This window comes from Drosophila sulfurigaster, chromosome 3 (assembly GCF_023558435.1).
Source record: "Drosophila sulfurigaster albostrigata strain 15112-1811.04 chromosome 3, ASM2355843v2, whole genome shotgun sequence".
Taxonomy (NCBI): Eukaryota; Metazoa; Arthropoda; class Insecta; order Diptera; family Drosophilidae; genus Drosophila; species Drosophila sulfurigaster.
In genome coordinates, this window is record NC_084883.1 from 12,959,569 (window position 1) to 12,976,018 (window position 16,450).

Below are 16,450 nucleotides of genomic sequence, written 5' to 3' on the forward strand. Positions count from 1 at the left end.
GAAATGAGCTCCAAAGTTGCAAGGTCTACAATTGAACAAAAAACTATTCTGGAATCAACGACTTTGTTGTTTATCACTGCATTTGCAATTTGTTGAATATCACTGCATTACTAAAACAGTGTTACCACATCAACAATTAGTAAAAAAAGGTATTTTGTATATTCTTGGTACATTTTGTAATGCAACTACGGTCACGCTGTTGTATTGGTTTGCGGTAGACGAAGGCGTAGCGAAAATAATAAACAAATTAACTATGTCGAGATATATAAACAATCTGATATTACAGTTATAGTGGTTGTTCGTGTCGAGTGAGTGTGTGTGTACGCGTATAATTATGCAATGCACCTCAGCCAAAGGCGCTCGAAACGGCGGTGAAAGTGTTGTTGTTGCAGCGAAATTGGTTTTCGTGGCTTGCAGCAGCAAAGCAGCAGTTGTGGTTCAATTTGTTGTGGCATTCGCAGCAATACTAGCAATAACAACAGCAGCAATGATCAATTTACCCAAATAAAGGCGAGAGGCAGTGAGAGCAATAAGAAAAAAAGTGCTAACGAAGAAAGGGAGCGACAAGTGCAAAGCAAAAATCAAATCAAAGTAAAGACATTTGGCGTTTTTTCATTTTAATTTTTTTTGCGTTTTATTTCGCCTTATATACGCCAATATATATAAACTGCAGTGCTTACAGTTATACAGTTTTGTATATGTAAGTAAGTATAAGGCTGTATATGCGTGTGTGTAATAATAAGTTCAAGGAAAGCAGCAGAAAGCAAAATGCAAGTAACAGAATGTGCAATGCAATAAAAATGGGGCTACAACCTGTTCAAGTGTGTGTGTTTGTGCAGTAATATGCGTGCATGTTGTGTATACATATGTGAATCGAATTCATAAAAATAAAAAATGAAAACCCATCCAAATAATCAATGTGCGAAAATTTGCCATTTGCTGCTGTAGGCGGACGTCGCGGGGGCAGCAACAACAAAGCTCAGCTGAGCGACGGCGCGTCGACGTCAATGTTATCTATGCTTGTGTGAGTGCAGAAGGAGAAGGAGGAGGAGGCAAATAGTAGCAGCAATAGCAATCAAAAGAATCGGAAGCCAGAGGCAAATCAATAGTTTCGTGTTATGTGAAACCGAAAATAAACTGCAATAATAATCATAAATAATAATGTGAAATTAAAGCAAGCAATTGATTGGCAATAATTTATGTATGTAAATCGAAGCAGAGCAAAGCAGAAGCACAGCAAAGCAACCTTGCAAATTCTTCGTTTGTTAAACGGTAAGTGTTCGCCATTTTTATTATGCATTTCACTTTGGATTTGTGCCTTTGCCCAATTACATACACTTACTTAGTACACAGTACACGCGCTGATGTGTGCTTTTGAGCATTTATTGAGAAGCCAACAAATTGCGTTTAATTACTTTGAACTTTTCTGCGGGCTTAGCGTGCTAGGAGGGAGGAGTGCTATCAAAACTCCTCTTCCCCCGCTGTCCGCTGGGCAAACGAGTGTACTGAATTTATGGGCAGTTAGAATTTCAATTTCATATGTTTGTGAAGAGGTTAAAAACTTGTTTCTTTGCTTCGCATGTGCGTACATAGATTTCATATGTATGTATTTGTACATAAATCGCATAGCAACGTTGTATGTATAGTCTCAAGTGTATATACTGGTTTTGATCCCTATATATGGACAAAGTAAATGATTTCTGTTCACGTCTCACTGCGTCTCATTTCAGTTTTTTGTTTGTTGACAGACAAATATCAGCGACAGCAGCCACCACCCTCCCCCCTCTTGCCCCTATATATTTGTATGTTCATCCGCCCCCATTCTCCATTCTCCTTGCACACACGTTTACATTTTGTTGCTGGCTTAATCAGCTGTGTGACTCGCGCTGTCTCTTTCTCTCTCGCTCTGCCTTGTTCTAGCTGCTGGTGCTCTTCTTGTTCTTGTTGTTGTCGAGTTCTTCAGCAGCGCACAAACAAAGAAACTGCTGCTAACGTTAACGTTCTTCTCGCTCTTCTCGCTGTGTATCCTTGATTTTGTCGTTTGCGCTTTGCAGCTACACATTTCATTTCCTTTTTGTGCTCGTCCCAGACAACAAAGAGAATTCGCTTTGTGTGTGTGTGGGTGTGTGTGGGTTTCTATTGATTTAATATTCCATATGATTGACAATTTGTTTATGCAAAAAAATAACCAATGCTAAGTTTATATTATTTGTATTGTTTTTTTTTATTGTTCAAGTTGATAGCTTAGTGGACTATTGGACTATTGTTTAAGATGTATAATAATAATAAAATTAATTAATTTTTGTTTAATTTGAAATAAATAGATTTAAAAATGTGTTGTATTATATACATATTATACTTTTTTATGCAAATTGCTTTTTAAATTCATGTACAGTAGAATCCGGTTATAGCGACTTTTAAGGGACCCAAACGATTTTATGTCTCTATACCCGGAAGACGCTCCAAAAGGAGCAAAACAAATTTTTTTTGTTTATTTTAGGGTAGCCATGTTCGTTATAGGTTTTAAATAAAACAAATTAATTTTTCAATCAAATCAAAAAATTTAAAAAATTAAATTCAATAACATGGGTTTTTCATAAGTCAAATTCATATAAACATAATATAACAAGATTAATTTCTATACGTAGTTTTTCTTGTTATTCTTAATATTAATAATCAGTTTTTGACATATAATAACAGTAGCGCACAGCATTATTTAAAAGAGAGATGCTGTGCGTTAAACTCTCGTCATTAAAATTTGAATGGACAAATCTATTCAGTATTTCTGCAGCCTTGAATGCCTCCAAAACGCTAGGTGCTGGCACATCTTCATTTTGATCTTCGACGTTGTCGTCGCTGTCATCGTTGTCATCGTTTTTAACAATTCTCTCTTCGAATGGTTCCTCACAAATCGCCAGACTATTGTCAATATGATCATATTCATCCAGTTCTTCCTTTATAATCGGTAGCTGATTTGTTAGAGCTCCTGCCCAAACCGATAGAGGAATGTCATCTTCGATTTCAATATCATTTGGGAATGAGCTACTGGGACCATCTAAAATTTCTTCGGCAAGTCCAGAATGCTTAAAACTATTCGCAATTGTCAACGGCGAAAGTTGTTGCCATGCATCATTTATCATTAAAATGGCATCAAGTATGGTAATTTTCGGATAATTTTCATCTTTGTTTTCATCCATATTGCTGATTATTTTAAGTACGAGATTTTTCCGAAAAGTTGATTTAATCACTCGAATTATGCCTTGATCCATTGGTTGTAATACAGATGTCGTATTTGGTGGAAGGAAAACTAGAGTGATATTCGTTAGGTCACCAATTTGGGGATGGGTTGGACAATTATCAACTAATAGCAATATCTTCTTTTTATGGGTTTGAAGCTCAGCATCCCAATGCCGTACGCAATTCATAAAAATTGTAGATGTCATCCATGCCTGGCGATTACTGTAGTAGTCAACAGGCAAATACTGAACATTTTGAAAGCATCTAGGTCGCATTGATTTTCCAATAATCAATAAAGGTTTTTTAAGATTACCACTCATATTGGCTGCAACAAGAACAGTTATCCTTTCCTTGGACAGCTTTCCTTCAGTGCATTTTTCACCTATAAATTGAAAATTCAATAAAAAGATTTCTTCAAAATGATTTTCCTTCTCACCTTTAAATTGTAGTGTTTTGTCTGGAGTTAATTTGTAGAACAGTCCAGTTTCGGCGGCACTAAAAATTTCCTCATCATTGAAATCCTTACGTAGTATAGGCCAAACCTTTGTAAGCCACTCGCTTTTTTGTACAGACAAAGATTCTTCACTGATTGTACCGCCGATATTATGCCTGACCTTAAAGCGGCTTATCCAACTTGCAGAACAATTAAAATGTTCAATTTGAAATTGTTTAGCGAAAAAATTCGCTTTTTCCTGAAGCTGTGGACCACTTAATGTAATTCCTTGACTGCGTTGCATTATGTACCACTGTAACAATGCTTTATCGACTTGATCTTGAGTCGACGCTCTAACGCGTTTTGTCTTTAAGAAATTATTATTGAATAACGTTTTAATTTTTTCTTTATTTTTGTTTATTGTGGCAATTGTTGTATGACAGACGCCGTATTCTTTTGCCAGAGTAACGTTGCGCTCTCCGGCTTCCAAGCGTTGAATAATTTCCATTTTTTTTTCAACAGAGAAGCACTTTCGTTTTGAAGACATTTTGCGGGTGTACTGCACGACTGTCGAGCTTAAACTGAATAAAACGTACACATTTATTTCGCTGTATACTAGAATCCGGTTCGTCCGGTTATTGCGACGCAAACTCGATGGCTTCGTTGGTCCCCATACAAACATACATATGTATATGAAAAGGCATCCGGTTCGTACGTTTCTGCTTTTAGCGACAGACCGCTTATACCGACAAAATATTTATACCCGCTACCCAGAGGGTAGAAGGGTATTATAACTTTGTGACGGCAGGAAATGTATGTAACAGGTAGAAGGAGACAGAAATACTTTTGTATCCGTACCATATAAATATACCAAATATAACATTGAGTATTTTGTGGTAATATTTTGCTTTTATTCAAAATGGTTAGCGGGTATCTTACAGTCGAGCACACACTAACTGTAGCTTTCTTGTTCGCAATTCAACCGGATATTGCGACGAAAAAAAATACAATGGAATGCCAACAAATTTAAGCATCAAACGACGTCGTCAGAAATGTATGTATGTATGTATGTATTTTTCAGTTATCGCCACCCTTGCTTGTGTCATACAAATTGTGTGCCTAGCAGCGACACGAAGGTTCTTACATTCTCACTACTCTCTGTCGGTTTTAGCAGTCGCCTTAGCTTATGCTTGTGAATATGCATGTATACGACTTATTTTGAAAAAACCATGTTAGTGAATTTGTTTTGATTAAAAAATTAATTTGTTTTATTTTAAAAAACTATTACGAATATGGCAACAATAAAATAAACAAAAAAAAATGTTTTTTGCTTCTTTTGGTCTTTCGGGTATAACGACGTAAAATCGTCGGTCCCTTTAAAGTCGCTATAGCCGGATTCTACTGTACTTTTTCTTTGGCATGACGCAATATCCGGTTGAAATGAGAAAAATTTCGTCAGTTTTAGCGGTTTGTCGCTAAAAGCGAAAACGTACTAAGCGGAGGTCCATGCCATCGAGTTTTCGTCACAATAACCGGACGAACGCTACGAGCGGAGTCGTTATAACCGGATTGTACCGTATCATATGTTTTTTATTTACTACTTTTCATTGACTGTTAAAAGTTTACCCAAATAAATAAATATGCCCCTCATTAGCATACGAATAATAACGAGAGAACTTTACGTTAAAGCTTTAATTTATTATATTTTCGCTATTAAGCTGATACGGTACTATACCACTCTTGATTAATTGGATTAAATTGAGTTATTTTCATCGCTTTGCATTCGTCGGCTTATCCGCATCCTGAACGCTTCATCACTGAAATATTTAACTCAATGCGATAACATCTCTGTCGACTTTCTTGATACCTAGATTTTTATTTGTTTCTCTGAAATTCACAGTTCATGGTTATCGATCACGTGAATTGTTATATACAATCGTTATCTTTACGTTCTAACTTCTACTTCAATAACAACTTTATTGTTGCTAACAATTAATGTGTTTAACACTTGGCGGCTGTACATAAATAAATAAGCCATAAATTACCCCTTTTCTGAACAACAATTACAATATTTTGCTAGCCCTTATGCTGCATTAACATAGTTTTTTCCACTGATAGGGCACTTATCTGTAGACTTAACAAAAATAAACTAACATAATGTCTGGCTAGTTGAATACCCTCAATTCTTAGGTAGAAATGGGGTAGTTTATTTTGAATTGAAATGTGATTAATATTCTTAAATCGATTTTAATTTATTAAACGTTATAAATGGAAATAAAATAATATTTATTCTCAAAAAAAAAAAAATTTATTTTCAGTGTTTATTTTATATTTTAATTATGTTAATATGACTTCAACTCAAACAGAATTTAAAAGAAGGCTCGACATTAAAAAATTGTTGTAAAAATACGCTGCCTAAATGTCATTTGTTATTTTTGGAAGTTCTCAATATGAAAGAAACTCGTTTTCGGTAAGCATAAAACCGGTAACAACAAAATAAGCTTGATTGAAAATAAAAATCGATTCATGGGAATGACTAAACCCAGGGTATTGTCCAGTCGTAGCCAATAAATTTTGAAAAGGTTATTTTTATGGAACATTTGAAACCCTGACGCATAGTCTCGGACATATTCATATTTTCATTTATGTGATATGGGTCTGTAGGCTAGATAAGGAAAAATTAGCCCCATAACGAACTGAGTCCAAGCTTATCAAGTGTTTTTTTTTTGTGATTATCTGCTCTGTCCGAAATATGGAGGTGGAAGTGATGGAATGAGTGCTATGCACTTATTCAGGGTCGTATATTAGTTTTCGATGATAAACGAAGCAAACAACAAAACAAAAAAAAAAACAATGTTACAAGTGCATAATATAAAGTACAATTAATGTTTTATGGCCGCGATACAAATACTGATTATTCATACATGGAGAGAGTGACTCTTGATTTCTTCGAGTTTATCTGATCTTCTGCTCTAAATGAGTTTCAATGAGCACATCCTGAGTTGTGTGTTCATTGACTTCACTCACACTGTCTGAGGTTTGCCAGGGGATGGTCACACTTGCAAGAGCCAAAGCAAAAGCTTTCGCCACACTACGCAATATTTTCAAATTTTTACCCCCTTTGCTACTTGTTGTCGCTGTTGTTGTTTAACTTACGCAAAGCTAAAATGGGGTACGGGGAAACGAGTGAGAGTGACAGAGAGAGAGAGAGAGCGTCGCTCAGTGACCCCGCATTTGCTTCGTTTGCCTCCTTTTGCGTTTTATTTTACGTTATTTGGTTTTTGGGTTGAATGACTTTGGACAACGTATGCGCAAAAAAAAACAACATGAAGAAAATAAGAAAATAAAGAGCGTAACATTTTGGAGAGCCATTGAACCCACCAAAATGTAGACAGCTGATGGACGCGCCATAGAAATGGAGAGAGTGAGAGAGCGTGTTAGTGAGAAGGTGATGGAGTTAAGGAATGGTATGTAGATGTCTCGTCTGTTGCTCCCTCTCTCTGAATGACAGTTACAACAGTAAAGACGGAAGGGGTCGCTTGCCAGACTTGGACAATTTCGCCTTTGATTGATATTCGTATTCGTCGTGTGCATTGTTTTGATGGAATTTGCGTTTCATTTATTGTTGTCGCACTTCACAGACACACACACACAATCAGCAATTTCTCTAAACACGTTACCATAAATCGCTTGATTTTGCATATATTGTATGTATTAGTTGAATTCCGTTTCTTATTCTTACAAATATCAGATGGAGTCATCGCTCGAAAAGAGACGCGTCATTTTTCTGTTTCTCTTTTCATCTAAAACTGTTGCTCGACGTCCACATTTGATTTCACTTGATTTTTCCTTGCACAAGTTTTTCGCTCTCAATTTTGTTGAAATTTTGTATTTGTTATATTTTTGCCTCTGTTCATTAGGTGCGTCATTGTGGCATTATTTTGGTATTATTCCTTTAAATTTCTACGTATTTATTTGGCTGCTGAATTTATAGGGGCTATATACCAAATTAAATCTTTCTAGCCAATTACACTAAAATGTGTATAATGAGGAAATTTGTACACAAAGTGCCTACATTTTTAGCGAAAAAATATTCCTATCTTTATTTCCAAAAATATATTAATTGGCAAAGTAACAAGTTCATCATCATCTCGTGATTGTAAACTATTCAATTTCATTTTTAATTTCATTTTTATTCGCTCTAAAAACAGTCATAAATTATTTTTTTAATTAGCACATTATATCGCACAAATATGAATAATTTTAAAATAAAAACATTATTTACCCACGATCAGGCTTTGATTAAGTAATCATAATTTGCTAAATAATGGAAAACATTTGTGTTTTTATAATTTTAGATAGTCTATTTTTGAGTTAGAATAATTATTGCTTTTCAGAAATATTTTTTTTTGACCATTTTTGATATATATATGTATGTATTTTTATTACCCTGTTTGAATAAGTAATTCAAATGTCCCGCATTGCTCTAAATTACTTTTCCTAATAGATCCATTAATATAACCATTAGATTTGAGAAGCAATTTCCTCCAGCGTATGGAATCCATTAACTTAATGAATATATGAGTGTCATATAATAGCGTCCAGTTCTAACAATAAATAAGAGTAAATCTTATAGAAATAGATTGTTTTCCACTTATAGCAGCCCCAATAATAATCCAGCTACAATTGTACATAACATGTTATCTAATTGACAAATTCAATTACATGATATTTACGCAGTTAGGTGTTCTCTTGCCTTCCATGTGTGTTGTTGCTCTCTTCAGTTGTGAACTCTCTTAAATTATAAATACAAGAACTTCCATAACCCAAACAGAAGGAGTACACATTATTCCTCCCACTCGCACTGCCTTAATTTTGCATGTCGCAAGAGCTTTTGCACTACAAATTTGTTCAGCAGCTGTTGTTACATACACACACACACACACAGAGGAAGAGAAATACTTTGATCTGTTTGGAGTGTCGACCGTGGCGAAGACCTTTGCACGTGTATCTACGCATTTGCCGTTGTTATGCATATCCGCATGAGTGTGTGTGTGTGCCTTTATATGGAGGTAACACTTAGCAATTGTGCAACAATCGTCTGCCAAAGCGTCTATATTTGCTCACAATCAATCTCAAGCGTCGGTCCAATGGTCGCAATACACATACATACACACACGCACACATTGAAACGTCTACATGCCAACGACAATTGCGTTCTACACAATTTCACATTTATAGCAACGTGCGAGACCATAACAAAAGTAAGCACGATGTAATTTATAAGTTATGGTAAATAAAGTCACCCACACGCATGCACATACACACATGGCACTGGAGAGGGTGATGAGCGAAGAGAGAAAAAGAGAACACATTACAATGTTGCTTCTGCCGATAAGTGACAAAATGAAATGAATGTGTTTTATTTAGTAAGCATTTATTAGGTACCTACAGACACATGTATTTGTTGTTATGGCTGCTGCTGCTGTTTGGTTTTATTTTTATTTCATTTTTTTATTGTTATTTTTGTGTGTTTGTTGTGTCTCTGCTTTCGTAAGGTTTTTAACCGTTTGATTATCAAAACAGCTGATCGCAACAATTAAAAACAACTGCGCACATACAAACACATGCACAGCCAGAGAGACACACACGCACACACACGTACATACAGAGCATTTGCCCTTTTTATCAACACCTCTCTCTCTTCATTAGCAACTATCTCAAGCTTTAGTGCTGCCAGAGAGCGAGAGAGAGCGCGCTTGCTGGCAACATTTTTGGCATGGGCCCCCCACACAGACACACGCACACCGATGCAAAACAAAAGCAAAAACAGTGTGTGCCCATTAATGTTAGTGAAAAATAAGCAATTAACTCGCTTGGGCGAAAAAGAAACAACACATATGGGCATGTGCTGGCATATAAATGTGGATGCTATCTATGTATATTATGTATATGTGCATGTGTATGTAGGTAGTAGTGATCACTCAACTGATGTGACTGTTCTACTATTAATCTCATCATTAACAGGGTATAACGTGCTTGAACATTATTAATTAGTTATTAAAATAATTGTTAGACTGATCAAATCTTTTTAATTACAGAATTATTGTTAAAAAACAAAGTTTTTTAAATTATAGGGTATTTTTATAGTTGTGCTTTTGGGTGCTTAGCTTTAAGTACCTAGAATTCCGCTTAATTAAAGTTGGCCGTCGAAAGCTTTTAATTGGCTCTAAGCCAAACACTCTTTCAGTCGCATGCTGAGCTCTTTGTGACTTCATCTTAAACGTTTACCGCGTCCCCTCTTCGCCTTCTTCTTCCTCTTCTTTTCAACGCACCTTTTTGCCCTAACCGCGACATACAAACATACATATAGAGAAACAGACAGACATATAAAACGTTCGTTACCGTTCCGTTGAGCATGGAAAATTTTTATTTTTCTTGGTTTTTTGGGAAATGTGTCAGATAAACTACCTGCAGTTCAGTTTGATGGCAAACACGTTTTACTATATTTGTAGTACTAAGTACACAACGTGCAAGATAAAAGAAAAGCAACTGAACCAATAGTGTCAATATTTGTTAAAAACTTGCTTCTTATCTGTCGATAAACTATAGCTAAAGCTATATATATGTATGTTAACTGAACTAACGACCTTCGCGACATTCGTTTCTCGAGTCTATGGGAAAGTACACAAATTTTAAATTGATGATATCTCTCACTTTTAAATAGGAATAATCGCTTGTGTCTCAAAAACATTTTGTTTTTTGGTTTTTTGTGCCATTGTATATTCATCTTCATCATCTTTTCACAATACTGAAATGATATAATATATCAATGTAGATTCCATATTGATTTTTAGAAGTGTTCTTTAATAAGCCTACATTTTCTATAATTTCATTTTATTTTTTATGAAAAAATAAGAAACTAAGTACATACATAAATACAGACATGACGATATCTTCAACTTCAATATAAGGAATAATCGTTTGTGTTGCGAATTACATCATTTATTTACTTTCCACTGTGTATTTCATCATCTTTACACCATACAGAGATCATATAAAAGCTGAAGTGTGGAAGATCTTTGAGTTTTTCACATTGAATATATAATAAAGTCTTCGATATTCCTTCAGTTTTCTATATATTTTTGGTGTATATACAATATTTATATTATGTTCTGATAAAATTAGTTAGAAATGGAATGTTGAGGATAAATACAGAAGAATCATGGTAAAAATATAGTACTTTTACATTTAAATTATATTTGCTGAGGAATACTTGCTTTTTTAATGACACTCTATTAAGCTGATTATAGTTGACGAAATAAATAAATAAATTTTATGATTATTTGTATGAAAGGCACCATTTTCTTGTCACATTATTTCCGCATGGATTATAATAGTCGAGAAAAATATGTGTTTTTACCCAACTCATAAATTGCCAACAATTCACCATGAACGAACATTAGCTTAAGATGCGAGAGTATGACAAGCATCCGTACCCTAGGCGAAATCCGTCGAACCCGGAACCCCGTTGTTCAGTAGCCTTAATGACGCTGAGACTCAGCGATAACAGAGAAAAGTAAATGGAGGAGAAGCAGAAGGAGGAGAAGGTGCAAATGGGAAAACAGCAAACAAAGTATATCAATAAATGATGTATACTCTAATAATCCTGATGAAATTGTAGCTTTTAAAGTTGTGAAAAAGTTTCTTAGTCAGCGAGAATCGCTTTGCTATGACTTATTCATTGCTTTGTATGCATATGTATTGCAATGACTGAGAGTGCGATGTGTGTGTGTGTGTGCTGTATATGCATGTGTGAGTGTGCATGCGGCAGACAAATCCCAAATTCAAGGGTTCAACAATTTCTTTGCTTTCCTGTTTTCGCACAGGAGACAGACAAAACTCATACAAACATATGTGTATGTGTGTGAGTGTGAGTGCAAAGCAAAGCAGACCAGAAGAGATAGAAAGAGAGAGAGCAGAGTCAGAACGAACGCAGACAAGAAGCAGAAGACGCCGCCGTTTGCCGTTTTCTTTGTCTGCAGAGTCTTTGTTGTCTCCGTCTGTGCTTGTCCTCCAACTTTGGCTTCTTGGGTCATTAAAGCTTTACACACACACGCAAGTGTTTGCATTGGTGTTTGTGTTGCCAAGGAGCTGCTGTGTATTGAACTCGAAAGCGCAGTCATCAAATCATATCAGCAAAACATTAAAAATCTCACATACATACAAACAGTATGCGTTCTGATAAGGTGTTGATGCAGTCCAGAATCATAAAGCAAACAAACAAACAGACATACATACATTCATACATATGTATGTATGTATATAAATTTCTTATGGTGCCTGGAACGGTATGTTGACTGTTGTCTGGGTCGCAGACAGCGGCGCATGCGTTTTACGCCTTGTTTATTTACTTTACTTTGCACAGTAAGTGAGCCAACAAGTACTTGCACACACACACAAAGACAGAGAGAGAGACGTACATTCAATACATACTTATATGTATAGTAAAAACATGTATATTGCACGCACTCATACTTGCTAAAAGCGTACATAAAGCAAAAGCAACATCAGCATTTAACGACTCGACAGCAGCAGCAGAAGCAGCATCAACCATCAAACATATGGAAACGAGTTCGCTTTGTATATGTGTGCATGTGTATGTATGTGTGTGTCGCGTTGTCTGCATGGTTTGCTTTTGTTATTGAATCGCTATCACGGACAGCAAAAACAATTTGCTTTCATATATGTACCCACAGCACACTCATCAACACACACACACACACACACACAAATATAGACGATAACATTGCCTATTTACTTGTCACGCATATGTTTTTGCCCTCTCTTGCTCTCCCAACGCGTTGGAAATTCCATATGATTTTTGTATACACAATGCGCTGCGCAGCAACATGTTGACGCAGTCAAAGCATTAGCAACACATGTTGCTAAGAACGTGTATCTTCCCCCTACACTGTCATACACATACATACATATGTATGTTTTGTACATATGACTGGCATGCCAAAACTAGCCACATAAATGTTGTACATAAATAAATGTACGACGTAGTTTCCATACATAACACACACAAACGGCCGTACATAAGCCACGTTCCTCGTTGTATATAAACAACACACAAGCAAAGCGCAGAGGCAACAAAGCAAGCAGCAACTGTGTATACATATACATACATGTGTATGTATGTATGTATTTATCTGGCGTGTGTTGCGCTGTCGTGTGTCTGAGGCTCGCGCTCAGCTGTTTTAGAAAGTTGCTGGCAGCGCTTATGTTCATTCAAGCAGCGACAGCGCAAGCGACAACATCAACAACCTCCAATACAGCAAAGAAAAACAAAAAAGCTCCAAGCAAAGAGTGTGGCAAAAAATATATATATATATTGTGTAGCTGGTGGCACAGCAAAAAGTGCAAAGCAACAAAAATCAAAAACTGCAAAACAAAAAACATACAACAGCCAAATATCAAAAAATCTCTAAGCAGAGCGAACAAGTTTATATTTTTTTTGTGTGTGCGTTTCGTTTTTGCTGTCTTGCAGTATAATCTTTTGCGTTTCGTTTCGTTTCGCTGTCGTCGCTCAGTTGTCCCACTGTACCACAGTGCACAGTGCAAAGTTAAAGCATTCGCGGAGTTGCGCTGAGAGTGAGAGTTTGAGTGATTGAGTGAATGAGAGAGAGGCTCGTATCGTGAGTGTGTTAGTGGTGTGAAACAAACTCTTTTGTTTGGTTCGATTTGATTCGATTTGGATTTAGATTTGTGTGGTGTCGAAGAAGTTGATTCACAATTCACGTTGAAGACGCAACGCAAAATCGTTGAAAATTCAAATGCTACGTTCACATTTCGAATGCTGCTGCCGTTGTCAGCCGCTGAGAACTAAACCTATAACGACGAAACAAACGCAACATCAGCAGCGATATCAGAAACAACAACGTCGACAAAAATTTACGGCCACGGTGAAGAGTTAAAAAAAAAAAAACCCAAAAAAAATAAACAAACAAACACAACAGAAAAAAATATGAAAACACATAGAAAAACATTTGAGCAAAAGCAATTGAAAAAAATAAAATAAAACGTTCGTTTTATTAACAGCAAGGAAACTTCAAATTAAGGTTCGTATTTTGTGTATTGTAAGGCAATTTCTATGGAAATATATTAGTGGCCGTATGTGTGTGTGTGTCTGTATTCGTTGTGTTGTGTGACGTCGTTGTGAGCACTCAGCTGTGCGTTGCGCATGTGTTGGTGACGTAATGCTCGAGCACAGCAACAACGTACAGCGTAATAGTCAAAGCTTATAAGCTTGCCCTCCCACTCACTCACACTCACCTATTCTATACGTATTCGTGTTTAGCTTTGCAGTCAGCGTCAAAGTTGAATAATTGCAGATCGCACATACAAACACACACATACACACATACATTGATAGAGGCACTCTGGGAGACTATGCGACGCCCCCTTCAGCGTTGGCGTTGCGCTTGCTTGTATAACAAATAAATAACAGAAAAAGCAATTCAAATATCGTTCGCTCGCTCTTTCGCTCTCAATTGTTCGCTTACTCGCTCCACTCCCTCGAATTGCATAGACAAGAGAATGAGTGAGTGAGTGAGTTTGCATTCGTATTAGTGTGTACATGTATTGAAGTCAGGAAAAATACTCGCTTTTAGGTGTTTTATTTTTATTTTTATTTTTTTACTCTGCTGTGTAATATAATTGACATACATTTTCTAATTGTGGCGTTAGAGAGAGGGAGACACACACACACACACACAAACACTCAGGCACACACGTGAAACGTGGATCGTTTGTCAAGTTGTCAACTACTATTTGAGGCGCGGCGCTGCCAACTCGTTTCACAAACAGCTGTAACGGCACAGGTGTGAACAAGAGGAAACACATCGTGCAGTTTGCTAGTTAGAGCTTTAGTTAACAGCTGCCTCACTTACAACAACAACAACATCTGGCCTTGTGTAACCCGTCATCAATGACGACGTCGTTGTCGTCGTCTAACGATAAGAACTTTAAATAGAGCGCAGCCACAGTTGCGCAACATCAGACGTTTCAAGTTTTTCATCATGCTGTGCGAAACAAGAAGAAGAATCAAGGCTAAATATGAGCTTCGCATTCATTTGTAAACTGAAAGCTTTGCTGTTCATTGCATGAACCGGTTCAAAATTGGAAAGTCATCTAATTTCTAAATATCAAATGCGAATTTATTCATGTGTAATTTCATATTTCAACAATATTTATGACAGCTTTTAAAACGTATGTACATCAAGTGTAAATAGATAAGAAGACAATGCCCAAAAATGGGCAAATCGCTTAAAATGTGCGACTAAAAATAAAAGCAGAAAAGCAAAACAGCAAACAGCTGTTGTTATCATGCATTAACACAAATGCACAAGCATGTGTGTGTGTTTGCATATGTATTGAAATGAATTTTGTTTTGGCTTTCGCTTCGTTATTTGGTTGGTTATTTCGTGGGTTGGGGAGGGGGAAAAAGAGCGATAAAAACTCAACGAAGAAATGCGTCGTGTAATTTTATACTATGTGCGCAGTTGGCAATGTAAATGAGATGTGATGGAGATGCACAGTATAAATGGCGAATGGAAAGCCATAATTAAATGAAACTGTGCAAACGAATTAAGAGTATAAATATAAATACACGACTAAATGGAGTCAAGTGAACAGAGGAAGGAGGCAGACATTGGCACTTCTTTTTGCCTTGCGGTCATTTGCTTTTGCACTCCCCACGTAAATACATATGTATGTATGCGTGTGTGTCTGTATCTTTCAAGTCAATTCTGAGTCTGCTCTCGATTTGCAAAGCAGCCGCAGCAGCAGCAGAATTTTGTTTTTGGCTAAAAATAAAACGCATTGCTGCCCGCACTCGACACACACATACACACACAAACGCACACTCACTTGTCACTGATTGCTGCTTGTTGTTGTCGTTGTCCTTTCCTGGTATTGGCACCTCGCTCTTTCTCTCCAGGCTGCCATTTGTGGAAGCGAGACGCGCTCACGTGCGCTCACGTTACACACAAAAGCAAGAGGAAGAGCAACGGAGCACGAGCACGAGTGAACGCTACTTTGTCTTCTTCTTCACTCCACTGCTGCTGCCTTGCGTTTGTTTACAATTTAATCTTTTGGTTTTGTTTTTGCCTTTTCCGTTTACTGCGCACATGTGAGTAAGTGTAAGTGTGTAAGTAAGGTACGGAGACTAACAACTGAGAGTGCGAGAGTGAGGGAGGGACAGCGAGAAGCCATGTAACTCTTTGTGTACAAAAAAAAACAGGGTGTCCCTGTGCAACATTGTTGTAAATTACGTTTGACGAAAATAATTTATTCGCCGTTGAATGAGCACAGATAATAGAGCCTAAACAATGCCTCATTATGTACACTGTATGCACACACACACACACACAGTTAATCACGAACTATACTGTATATGCATATGTATAAGTAAACCCTATTAACTGGCAATTTAACAACATTTTTTTCTTTCATTCTAATTGCAGCAACAAAGCTAAAAAATAATGGATTTTTAACAAAGTAGCAAGAGGTAAGTGCATTAATCGCTTCACATTAAGTAAAAGCAACACCTGGTTATGCCAAATAATAAATATTTATAAAAGGCCAAAGTATAATTAACAGATAAATTATTACGACTTCTTGCATTCAACAAAAATTAGCAAAAAAAAAAACAAAGGAAATAATTATGAATTTGAACTTAAAATTAATTCTTTTTTTTTTTTAAATAAAATA

The 16,450-nt window shown here is 36.4% G+C and overlaps 3 protein-coding genes and 1 long non-coding RNA gene across 5 annotated transcripts in view; 3 read left to right on the forward strand and 1 right to left on the reverse strand.

Moving 5' to 3' along the window:
• Positions 1-16,450, forward strand: part of LOC133843255 (uncharacterized) — an 83,733-nt gene that overhangs the window by 49,269 nt on the left and 18,014 nt on the right. The gene's annotated exons all lie outside the window — the stretch shown is intronic.
• LOC133839860 (uncharacterized) lies at positions 93-1,027 on the forward strand. The gene is made up of 2 exons (XR_009894144.1): positions 93-591; positions 949-1,027. It is a non-coding gene; the product is annotated as an uncharacterized LOC133839860 (long non-coding RNA).
• LOC133839858 (protein Atossa) overlaps positions 1,120-16,450 on the forward strand; it is a 29,729-nt gene continuing 14,398 nt past the window's right edge. Inside the window, exons 1-2 of one of the 2 annotated variants that reach the window (XM_062271478.1) lie at positions 1,120-1,272; positions 16,204-16,247. The gene's annotated coding sequence lies outside the window, so the exon portion shown is untranslated. Of the gene's footprint in view, positions 1,273-12,968; positions 13,798-16,203; positions 16,248-16,450 lie in introns of those variants that run through there. The other variant, XM_062271477.1, reaches the window with a different exon arrangement.
• On the reverse strand, positions 2,618-4,410 carry LOC133839859 (tigger transposable element-derived protein 4-like). Its single transcript, XM_062271479.1, has 2 exons — positions 3,674-4,410; positions 2,618-3,619 (listed from the first exon to the last, which is right to left on the reverse strand). The coding sequence occupies exons 1-2, from the start codon at positions 4,350-4,352 to the stop codon at positions 2,670-2,672; spliced, it is 1,629 nt and encodes a 542-aa protein (XP_062127463.1). The 5' UTR covers positions 4,353-4,410; the 3' UTR covers positions 2,618-2,669.